The sequence below is a fragment of the Molothrus ater genome, chromosome 24, assembly GCF_012460135.2.
Source record: "Molothrus ater isolate BHLD 08-10-18 breed brown headed cowbird chromosome 24, BPBGC_Mater_1.1, whole genome shotgun sequence".
In the NCBI taxonomy this organism is placed as follows: domain Eukaryota; kingdom Metazoa; phylum Chordata; class Aves; order Passeriformes; family Icteridae; genus Molothrus; species Molothrus ater.
The window spans coordinates 5,588,646-5,600,894 of NC_050501.2; the positions used below are offsets into that span (position 1 = coordinate 5,588,646).

Here is a 12,249-nt window from a genome sequence, read left to right on the forward strand (position 1 = left end):
TAGGGGAAGGCTCCAGGGTGAGCCAAGTGCGGGTTTTTGGTGGCTCGAGGGGCTCTAAGCTGGATGTAGGACAAGGGCCTGAGGGACAGGACACAGGGAAGGCTCCCACTGCCAGGGGAGAGGGGATATTGGGGAAAATTCCTCTCTGTGAGGGCAGTGAGGTTCCAGATTGCTCAGAGAAGCTAATGCCTTGTGAAGGCCTAAAACAGAGGCGAGACAGAATTAAAGAATAAAGTAGGGATTTATTAAAAGGCCTCAATGGATCCACCTTGGGCAGCACAAGAGCCCAGCCAGGGCTACACCCAAATGAAGGATTTTGTGAGAGTGTCTCAATGACTAATTCCCTGACAGAGTTCCTCTTCCTTTACTCAGTTTTCCCAAGTCAAAAAAAGTTTTGTTTTTTTTTTAATGTGTTTATTTGTATCTCTGAAGGGCGGAGGTGGGGGTTGAGACACTTGGAGATTTTATTTAATGCTTCAGGCGTGTTCTGCAGTTTAAAGCTGTGATTTGGGATTCCTGGGGTCTGCTGTGAGGGACTGGCAGCACTTTGGGAGGAGAGGGCACAGCCTGAAGGTGTTTCCAATCATTGGGGTTTCCTGCTCGAGGGAACACTCGGGGATGAAGGATTGTTGGGGACCTAAAACAGTCAAGAACAGAGATCAAATTGTGGTGGTTTTTCCTTCCCTGTTAAATCCCAGCATTTTAGGGATACAGCTGAGCTCCTTTCACTGAGGACGTTGCTTTTGCTGGCAGGTTGGAGCTGACTCCTGCTGATCCCTCCTCTGGAAGGGCTGATCAAAGGCCAGCAGCAGCAGCAGCAGATGAGCCTGTAGAGCTGGAAGCAGAGCTGCAGGAAGGCACAGAACCATGGCAGAGAGCTGCCCTCCCTCCCCTGGCCTCCATCAGGGCTTCAGGCAGGATCCAGTCCCCAGGGCCAAGAGGCTCTCGGATTCCACGGTGCAGGTGCAGGCCCTGCAGTCAGCCAAGAAAGCCTGCGTGCTGAGCTGTGACTGCAGCACCCCAAAGCCAGCAGGGAATCCCCTGCTCCCTTCCCCAGGCTCTGGCTGCTCCCTTTTCCTGGATGAGAGTGGGCAGGATGAGCTTGGGGCCAGTTTTTCTGTGGCCAAGTACGACGACGTGGCCATTTCCCTGGACATCAGCAGGTGCTTCGACGACAGCGAGCTGGATGATTCCCTGCTGGAGCTGTCAGGCAGTGAGAAAGGCAACTCTCCCTTTGATTACACCGAGGAAGAGATCCAGGAAATCTTGGCAGATGATTCCATGGAAGCTGAGCAGCAGCAGAACCTCCCTGGTGAAAGCCACCTGAGCCAAAGTGAGAGTGGGAAGAGCGACCAGGGGACATCGCTCAGCGAGGTCACCCAGGAGGCAGAGGAGCCCCAGGAGCATCCCTCAGGCAGCTCTGGCTGTGATCCTGGCTTTTTGAGTGGCACTGCTGCTCTGGATGGGGCCCAGAGGCTGCAGCAGGAGCTGGACCTTGACCTGCAGGAGCTGCTGAGCCTGAGCCCGTTCACTGCTGCCTGTGCTGATGAAGCTCTGGAGGAAAACAACCTGGAAAGAGAAACTTTGGATGCCATGATAGATGATTGCTTGGGATATTCCACAGCTGCTGGGAGCTGCATTCCTGAGAAATCCTCGGAAAGGGTGATGCCTCAAGATCAGGAAAGCCTGGCTCAGGATTGCCTGGGAAAATCCCTGCCCTCATCCAGCCTTCCCTGTCGCCAGAGCACAGGGGATGAGAGTCCAGCATCTGTGTTGCCACCCAAAAAAGAACTTCCCAAAGCAACACTGAGCTGTTTGTCAAGGAAATCAGGCTCTCCAGAGGATGCTGAAGGGGAATCCAGAGGAGCTGAGCAGCCAGCAGGCAGCACTAAAGTAAACTCACATCTTCATTCTTGGAACTTGAATGTTTTTAATCCCATCCCTTTGGATTTGTCCATGTGCACACAAGTGCTGTGTTGATACAGGGGAGGTTTTTCAAGTGGATTTTTATGTAACTCTAAAAGCAAAATGTACATGGAGAAGTTTTATTACATGTTAATCCCCTTTTTCCTTCTCTTTCCAGTTAAGGGACACAGCTGTAGGCCAGAGTGGGCAGGAAGAGCCACCCCGTGGGAAGAAAAGTGGCAAAGTAATTCCTGTCCCACAGGAGGAGGAAGAAAGGTAATTTCTTAGCAAATCTGCACTTTAAAACCCGTCCCAGCTGTTTCCTCCACCGCTGGGTTTATTTCTATTTTTAAATTAAATCGCACTGAAACAGTGGGAAAACAAGAAATATTTCACCCTGTAAGATACCGGAAGAGGGGAAAGAATATCGGGAAGGGGCAAAGGAGGTGGGTGAGGCGATTTTGGGCCGCGGTTTGCAGGCAGGAGAGGAGGGGACGTTTGTGCCTCCCTGGCTGCTCCTCGCGGAGCCGTTCCCTGCAGGTGGCAGCAGCAGAGCGGGTCGGGACGCTGCTCCTGCTCTTCCCCGCTCCTGGAGGCGGCACATCGGGGCTTTCCCCCCTCATTCTGGGCCATTTCCATTCCTATTGCGTGGAAAAAAAAAGCTTTTTCCTGCCTTTGAGAGCTCCCTGCGCGTTGCCGTTGTGGTCAGCAGGGCAGTGACCGCCTGGGTGGCTCAGCTGCTTTGCTCTCGGCGTGGTTGATCTTTGGCAGCTTTACTCAAATAAATACTTTCTTTTTTTTTTTTTCCATCCCAAAACAGTGCTACAAGAATGTCACATCTGCCATAGTTCTGCAGGGCTCTTTGCCCTCTCTGTGAACTGTAACCTGATTTAACAAATAACCTAAAAAAAAAAAAAAATTAAAAATTAACACAATTTATTATTTTCAAGGCTAAAACAATGGAGCTGCATTTCAGAAGCACAGCCTGAGCAAAAGAGACGTTTCTCTCCAGGCTGTGCCAATCCAAGTGAGGAAAAGTGTGGCTATTACCTCAGGTAACCCCCAGGTGGGAGGGGATGAGGCTGGTGGGAGGGGAAAATTCAGCTCCTGGCTGCACTTGAGTTCTTTATTTGGAGTGTGTTTGTTTTCAGAGGGGAATAAAAAGTGCCTGTGACAATTTGTGCACTGCCACACACAAAATTCCTGCACAGGAATCAGCCTGGCTCCAGGGCTGGCTCAGAGGAGTTTTACAGATTATCTGGGAAATGTTGTGAAGGGGGTTTGGTGTGGAAAATCAGAAAATCAGGAAAATACCAAAGCAGGTTTGTATTCCATGGGAAAAGCAGAGCTGAGTTCTGCCTTGTTCTGTTGGGGATTAACTTGGCCTTGTCAGTTCACAACTATCCCAGAATCATCAACATTGGAAAACACCTCCAAGAACACCAAGTTCCCACCTTCTCACCAGCCCAGAGCTCTGAGTGCCTCCTCCAGGACTGCAGCACCTCCCTGAAACCTCACACTGGGGCAATATTGAGCTCAAATGCTGAGATTTGGACTCAGACTGGGGGAATTGAGCTCAAGTGCTGAGATTTTTGAGTTTATTTTTGACACTTTCTCTGTGTTTGGCTCAGTGGTGTCATCCAAGAGGCACCGACTGTGGGGGTGTGGAAAGGAAGGTGGTTGGGTTTCAAAGAGGTTTGGATTTCAGCTCCTGGGGGGCGGGGGTGGTGCCAGATCTTTTCTGAGAGTCTTGATAAGTTTGGATTTTTAAAAACAACGACTCCCCCCCTGGTAAGCTCTCCCCAATTTCTCAGTATTAATCCCAGGGGACAACTTTTGGGGTGTTATTATTAAAACACTCACAGGAGAATGTACACCCCAGGTTTTAACAGTTATGAGTAGAAATTAAATAAAACCAGGGAGAGAGGGAGAGGAAGAAGAGACGAAATTTAAATCCCTGACCCTTCAAAGTCGCAGCATCAGGAGTTAACCCTTGCACCACCCCTGCTGGTGTTTCACCAGCAGCACTGCAATCCAGCCTCAGTTCTCAGAGAGCGTTTCCCTGGCTGCCAGCAGGGGAGATGGGGAGCACTGCACCCTGCCTGGACTGGAGTACAAAACACCCCTCACACCCACCTTAGGTGCTGAACAGAATATCCCTTCACCCACCCACGTGTCTCTGGCAGCTCCGGGGGTTCTTGGGACACCTTCCAGACTGCAGAGCTGGGTGTTCCCCTGGCTCTGCCCCAGGAGGGTTTCCAGGTGTTTTCTGTCCCTTTTGATCCTTGTGAAGGCTGACCCAGAACAGAGGCGAGGCTGAGTTTAAGAATAAATTAGGGATTTATTAAAGGCCTCAATGGTACTTTGGGCAGCACAAGAGCCCAGCCAGGGCTGCACCCAAGATGAACCAAAATGGTCACAAAATGCACACCTGGTCATGGGTTCTCTCACTTTTATAATTTCTGTGCTGTTTGCATATTGGAGTTAATTGTCCAATTCCAGCTTTGGGTTATGCAGTCCCAGCCTTGTTTTTCTCTCTTCAGTCCATGTTGTTTATGCTCTTAAGCCTGAGATTTGGATCATTTGTCCTTGGTCTCCAGCTAGAGAATGAATTGTTTTGTCTCCCTGCTCTGTGCAGAGAGCTCACCATCCCCTAACATGAATCTCAGAACTACACACTAAAACAGCACAGAACCTGAAAAATAGAAATGCTAAAACCTGATGCATCCGACTGGGATATTCTGAGAGCCAAAATATTCTGGTAGCTTCCAGCCACGGCTCCCTGTGGTTATTTAGAGTGTTCATGGGTGCAATAATTGCCATTTCTTGTGAGGCACAAGGAGCTGACAGTTGTGTGTGTGGAGCCTGCACTTAGGCAGGCAGCAGGAGCAGCTGCATCGCCACAGGGCTGCTTCCAGAGGATGAATCCAGCATAAGTAATGCAGAGGGGACAGGCAGGGAAAGCTAAAATGGCCTGTTTTCTCTTGCTTTCCAATTAAAAATGCAAGACGTATGTTGTGAGTCACAAAAAATCAGGCAAGGAGCTCGGAACGAGCCGGGCTGACAAGTGAAACCCAGCTCTCTTTTGCTGGGCAAGAACATTGTCTGTGATGCACACAATTTGATTTTCTTATTAGTGCAAACCTTTCTTATTGCAAATAGCTGTAGGCTTGGAGCTCAGCCCAGCAGGCAGCGTGGGCTGGGCCAGGTTTGTCCCAGGTGCAAAAAGCTCCAGGGTGGGCTGGCAGTGCCCTGGGAGCTGTGCCCTGCCATGCCCTGTCTGTGCCAGCTGCATGGGAAGTGCTGAGTGATCCCGAGGAATTCATGAAGGAAGGAAAAATCAGCAGGTTTAGAGCCAGCAAGGGAATTCCTTCTGGGATGCTGTAACTAATATATTGCTGCTACAAATCTTCAGCTCTGTTTTGAGTTGCAAATCTCCTGGCATTTGTCTCAGGGTAATGTTTGCTTTGCTATCCCATCTTTTACGTAATCTGTCTGTTCTTCCTTGGATCCTGGCTCTTGCTGCTGTGCTGTCTGAGGGAATTCCAAGCTGGCTACAGGAGAGATTTTGTCTTTTCCCTTATCTGCACGCTGCCTTGCACTTGCAGGAAATAGAATTTTCATATATAAAAATACAACTTCCATCTCTATCAAATCCATTTTATATATATATATATCTTTTATATCTGCATATATCTCATATGTATTCTTATATTGGGTGATTGAGTGCTAAAAGTCACACTGACTAGTTGGAAAAAAATCCTTTTATATTCAGAATAAACTTCTCCCATTGAGCCATCTCCAGTGTGTTGGGAGAGACCCCCATGGCTCGACTTGTGCTTCCTCTCATTCTGCTTTCTAGATGCTGTTAAATCCTAATATATTCATTTATCTGCAGCTTCCCCTAAGAATTTAAATGCTGCTGAGGCTGTGCTGGAGCAGATGTAAAAATGAGCTGTGATTTGAGCATCTGCTTGGCAATGGGGGGCTGATAATTGACCACACAAGATTTCTGCCAGCTGACCATTTGTCAGTGTTTGCACTTTGTTATTGCCCTTTATCCAGCAGCAAATGGAATTATTTCCTTCCTGATGAGATCCTCCTTGGCAATCCTGGGGCTGGATCAGCTGCACAAATAATGAGGCTCCTAAAACTCTGTTATTTGGAGCAGAATCACAGAATGGCTTGGGTTGGAAGGGACCTTAGAGTGATCCTGTTCCACCCCCTGCCATGGGCAGGGAACTTTCCACTGCTCCAGGCACCTCTGGGAAGCTCAGCTGGCTCCTGTCTGACCTCCATCCATTTTTTTTCCCCAACCAGGACTCCATCAGGAGCTCTCCTCGAGGCTTGGTGTGCTTGCTAGAGGTTTTTGATGCTTTTAGAAATTTTATCAGCCTTTCTCACAACCTGGCAGAAAGCTGATAAATTATTTCCTTGGATCTCCCTGGAATCAAAGGGAATGGAGGAGGAAATACCTTATAAAGAGGCACAAACCATCTGGTTTTACTGTAATAACAAAGATCAATATCTTCAAAAAAACCAGACAGTGTGTTTAAGGTGATGGAAAGGGATAGCAGAGTCAGGGAACAGATGGAGAAACAAATCTGTGAAACACAAATGAACTCTTTGCTAGCAGACTCTGCCTTGAAAGACTCTGGTCTCTTGATTGATGCTGAGCTGGCTGAGGGGAAGGAAAAATCCTTAATCTTAAAGCAGTTTCTACCTGCCCAAATTAATTTTGCTTGGATGGAGAGTGGGCAGAGAAGGTGCGGGGCTGGGGCTGTGCTGACATAAAGGAAAGAATTCCATTTAGTGGCTGAGCTCAGGAGGGAGATTTCACTTCAAAGCAAATGAAATCCACCTCCAAACCCTACATTTCAAGAGATGTGGGATGGAGTAAGAACTGATAAAGTGGATTTCTAAGTTTATGGTGAGGGGAATAAGAAGTTCCCTGGTTTCAGAGGGGCAAACTCCTGGTCCAGGGACTTTTCTAATGACAAAGCTGAAATAATCAGAGCTCCTGGTTCCTAAATGAGTGGAACTTGCCTGAAAACCTCATCCCAAATCTGCAGTTTGGTCTTGACTGCTGTGGAAGGAATGAGGATGTGCCCAAGGAGAAAGAAGTATCTTTTTTAATCTTTTTTTATCTTTTTTTATCTTTTTTTAAGGGTTTTAAGCACTGTCCCATGGCAGCTGAGTTTCTCCAGCCCCTTTCCTCAGGCCAAAAGGCCTCTGAGCCCTGGGGTGGATGCTGAGGCCCTGGGATCAGTTTCTCCAAATATTTGGTGGGATTAATTTGCCCCTGGGACTTCCCCTGTTGGAGAGGAGCTCAAATCCTTTCCTGGAGTGACTCAGGGTGAAAGTTTGTGCAAGTCCTTGTCTCTCCTCAGGGCTGAAAAGTGCACCCCTGGCAGCAGGAAATGTTCCCTCTGTTTTTATGACCCATTTCACCTCTGACTCAGAAGGCCAAAGGAGGCAACTGAGATGTAGGAAGGCTCCAAATCTGTAAAATAAAGTTGGGATTTCTCCTACATTTGCTGCAGACAATGGGAACTGCTGTGTACAGCGAGAGTTTGCCTTGGAGAACCTCCCTTCCTCCCACACAGCCCGTGGATTTCTCAAGAAAAACTTCTAAAAATCCCTTCTAGAAGTATCAGGTTTTGGCAAGAAGTTGTTCCTTTGGGTAAGCAGGAGCTGATCCTGCAGTTCATGAAGGAGGCTGGGATTGCTGGGGAGAGGAGCTGTGATTCACATCCCTCCCATGACTGCAGGATGGAAAATCTTGGGAGTTTGGACTCTGGGAAGGGCAGAATTCCAGGGAATTGGCCTTTCCCTGAGCTCTGAGTGGAATCCAGGCCAAGCTGCTTTCATTGGAGCCCTTCTGGTCGCTTGCTGAGCAGTGAAAATACAAAACTGTGCTGTGACAGAGGTGACAGCCCGGTGCTAGGCAGCTGGCCCTGCTCCAAACCAGATGTCTGGACAGTGGTTTTGCAGGAGTGACCCCCATGGTTGGATTTTGCTTTGAAAACCAGAAGGATTTGCAGTTCAGAAATGTGATTTCCTGAGTTAGGCTCATCCATGCGCATAAACAACATCAAAATAAGGCAGCAAAGTTGGATTTTTTTTCCAAAACACAGATGGGGCAAAGCTTTGTAGCACTCTGAGGCCTGCAGATAACCAAGTCCCTTGAAGTAATTTGGGTTTTAATCTTGTTTTTCTGAGGCTGCCTCATGTTGGTGGGGTTTTGTCTTGCTATTTCAGGAAGTGCAAATGAGAGGATTGAAGGTGGGTGCAGCACTTTGTGAGGAAAATTTCCTTTTTGTTTGAAGCTGAACCTTCAGCCTTTGTGGTGGGCCAGGGAGAAGGAGCTTTGCAAAGGTGGGGATGAAGCACCAGGCAGAATTCCTGAAAGGAACTTTGATGTTCTCACTTCTCAAGGTGCCTTCTGAGGATGTGGTTTCACTTTGAAAAGCTCCTACCAAGAAAATCAGGTACCAGCTGCCGGCACCAAGGAAATGGAGATTTGTTTTCAGAGCTCCTCTTGTGTTTGTTTTAACTTTTTCACCGACTTTTTTTGCAGAAATTCCCCAAATTCCAACCCATCCCAGTGGGTGAGCGAGAACTTGGCCAAACCACAATTTCCAGAGAATTCCTGAGCACTTCCAGTGCAACCCCATTGGATTTTGCTGCTGAGGGGCTGTGCTGGTTCTTGTTCTGCATTTAGAGGTGTTAATTGGTCTGGTTTTCAGTGGTTTGAAGTTTCATTTGTAACTCCTTCTGCAAAAGCATTTCATGAGATTTGCACTTGAGTTTATAAATATTTTGCAGCTTTTAGATGTCATTTTCTTCTTTCCTGTGCTACTGAGCAACTCCAAATGAGTTGGAGGTGGATGGGTTGATCTTCCCAATGTTCCTCTCAGGGGTGCCAGCAGGGCCTTGTGACTCCTTTAGGTATTTATAAGTGGAATTTTGGAGAGCAAATTAAGTTTATTCAGGCAGCAAATCATCTCATATTTTTATCATCGCAATCTGACTATTTTTGGAGATGCTTTTGGCCCATGTGATCTTAAAGAAATCAAAATTTCAGCTCAGCACTGAAGTTTTTTAACCTTTTGGTTCATAGATTTTATTTTGTGACGCCCAGGGTGGGACAGAAACTTTGGAAAACAGGCAAAGTTTCTCCCTGCCCTGAATGTGCAGTGCCTGAGACAGGGAGAATGGAACTCGTTTGTCCAAAGGATCAGCAGTGAAGCTTGGAGCAGAGCTTGGCTGCAGAAAATCCCAGAAATCCCAGAATCCAGGCAGGAAGGAACCCATGGACGGCACTTTTGGGGCTGGGGCATGGCCACTGTCAGGGCTTTGTGATGTGAGTTTTACCTCTGTAAATTCTCTTTACAAAGAGCTTTGCACTGAGGGAGAAGGAGGAATCCCTTGGAAGCACAGGGGAGTTGGCAGCACGTGGTGGTTCGTGGATTTCAAACCAGTGAACCCCACAAATTCAGTTCTTTGGAAAAGGAATCCTTTACCTGTGGTCTGGGGACAATGTCACTGATACCCATGGAATCCCAGGGTGGTTTGGGTTTAAAGGGGCACAAAGATCATCCAGATCATCTCAGTCAGGGCAGGGACACCTCCCACTCTCCCAGTTTGCTCCAGTCCCTGTCCAACCCAGCCTTGAACACTTCCAGGCATGGAAATTCCCAGCAAGCAGCTCCTGCCCGTGCCAGGGAGGTGCTGATGGTGGCTCCATCATCCCCTCAGGTTTGTGTTCTTCGGGAGTGTAAAAAACTCTGCCATGAAGCAGCTCTGCCCTTTGGGAAGGATTTGGGGCTGCAAATTTCCTTCTTTGACACTGCAAGTGATCCACAACTGAATGGTGCAGAGAGGAGGGAGGGAGGGAATGTGGGTTAAGCCTCCATGGAAGGACAGACAGACAGACAGTTTTACTGTATTTGCTCTTAGAGAGTAGCCAAGGGCCCTGCTGATGATTTTTGCTGGGGTAGAACCCAGTGATATCAATAAAAACTGGAATAAAACTGGCTTTGTGTGAGCCCTGCGTGAGCTCTGACAAAATGCATCACAATTAAAAATTTAACAGTGTTCATCAATGCATTGCAGCTGGAAAACAAGGAGACTGAAATGAAACCACTGTGTGGGGGCTTTTTTTCTGCCTTCCTCTCAAAAACTAACCAGCTCTTGCCTGTAAAGAGGAAGAAATTACATCCTCAAACGGGAAATAGCGGAAGCTGATAAAATTCTCCCTTTGGTTTGGGAGGATATTTAGGTGCAGAACAGGTCTGGATGGTATAAATGGGTTTTATTTAGCAGTTGGTGGCATTAAAGGTGAGGGTTTTGTGAGTTCAAAGGGACAAAGACGCTGCAAAGTGTCAAATGGCATCGTGGGGCTCCCTCATTATTGCCACTCAATGCTCTGCATCCAGCATGTCCAAATTGCAAGGAAAAAGAAGATTTTTTCTGGCTGCCAGCTTTGCTGCCTCCATCTGGGAATCTGAAATTCAAGCTGTGCCTTCCCCTGCTCTGTCACTAATATTGAAGATCCTTCATTTGGAACTTACTTAACCAACACTGAGGCTGAAGGAGAAACCAGCTCCTCTTTCCTCCAGACGTGTGGGCTGCAGCCCCACCAAGGGGGAACAGCATCATTTCAATGCCTGAGGTCAGCAGACAAATTCAATTAGACGCCAGATTTGTGGAGCAAACAGAAAATATTTTAGCATAACAAGTGCCTTGATGGGGCAGCTTTTGAACAAAAGCTGGAAGAGCCGATTGAATTTGGTCAGCTCTGCTTCCAGACGAGGCTGTAATAGCTCATTACACGTCGTTAGGAAGCTTTTTTTGCTGCGAATCTGGGGGAAATTACATTTGGTGCAACATATGGTGTCATCTTCAGCTCCCTCCTCGGGAAGCTCAGGCCTCGCCGAGGTGCCGCGTTTGGCCGGGCAGAATGGATGTGCAGCTGTGACATTGGCTTTGCAGCGATGTCACCTCTCCCGTCTTTGGCAAGCGCCGCCACCAGCAGCCTGTTCCTCTCCCTTGGCATCTCCATCACCAGCTGAGATTGTGCTAACACTTCCCTCCGTGTAGGTGTTTCCTCCTCGCTTTGCATTGAAGTGGCAGCGCCTCAGAAGCGCCTCGTGTTGCCGTTTTTCCTGGGAGCAGGAGCTGTGCCGGTGCCTGGTGGCCCGGGGGAGGGGGTGACAAGTGGCTGGGGCTGTGTTGTGAGTTGGAAGGACACGCTGTGCAGGATTGTTTGCTCCACACTTCCTCCCGCGGCTCCTCTTTTTGCTAAAACTCGTGGGGGAGGAATCTATTGGTTAAATTGTACTTTGTAGGCATAATATTACAGTGCTGGGAAGGAGGGAGGAGAGCCGTGCTCAACTCCAAACACGCCCTGAGTGCGCTGCCAAAGGGTTTTGTTTGCAGCTCCCTGCTCCTATTGTGCCCCAAACCTCTGCTCCGGTGGTTCTTGGAAATCCATGGGATTCATCCCGAGCCAGCCGGGAGGGCTTTGCTTTCAGACCTCGGCGGGGAACCGGCCTCTCTGGCATCCCTGGCACAGCAGCCCACTCCCACTTGCTGCTTTTTAGTATTTCTTGAAACCTCCCTTTTTGCAGCTCCCGCTTCCAACAATGAGTCAAAATCAGCACTCGGGGCAAAAACACGTGGGGGGAGTGGGTGGTCAGGAGGGTGGGCTGTGCCGTGGCCCAGCATGACTTCCCTCAGTGCGGCTTGGGTTTATTTTTGCTTCTTCTCTTGCCTTTATTGACTGTAAAACACCTCAGGAGGATCTTTTGGCAGCTGCTGATGGGAGTGAGGTCTCAGTTCTAAAGATGGGTTTAGGGTTGAGCTCACACAGTGGCTGACTCTCATGGGTTACAGTGGAATTTAGTACCCAGACAGCAGTTAAAGCTTTGATGTTTATGACCCTCTGAACAGCAGCGTTTTAAGTAACTTTATTCTCCTATAACCTTTCCCTAAAGTGTGGATTTACTCTTCACTTCACTTCAGAGTGGCAGGAAAATTTCCTTGAAGGGAATCACTTGGACTGAGAGGTTTGGAGTCCCTGTCTGAGCTGAATTCTGCCAGCCCACATTTGTTTCTCCTCACAAATAACATTTCCTTACTCTCCAAGCCTGCAGTTATAGGTTACCAAATGCAGGTTATCAAAATAACCCTGGCACCTCCTGCCACATGTGAATATTGAACTCTGCCCCTCACTGACACTTCAAATTTAATTCTGCTCTACCAAATGAGCGATCACATCTCTGTCAGGAAAGAAATTGCTTAAACCCGTCCCTAGGGAGCAACAACTGTGGAAAAACA

At 48.2% G+C, this 12,249-nt stretch overlaps 1 protein-coding gene across 1 annotated transcript; it reads left to right on the forward strand.

The window, feature by feature from the left end:
* The first annotated feature begins 867 nt into the window (after nt 1-867).
* S100PBP (S100P binding protein) lies at nt 868-8,561 on the forward strand. Its single transcript, XM_054517182.1, has 5 exons — nt 868-1,006; nt 1,058-1,893; nt 2,084-2,181; nt 2,856-2,960; nt 8,486-8,561. Exons 1-5 carry the CDS (start codon nt 868-870, stop codon nt 8,559-8,561), a joined length of 1,254 nt encoding a protein of 417 aa, XP_054373157.1.
* Nucleotides 8,562-12,249: the final 3,688 nt, after the last annotated feature.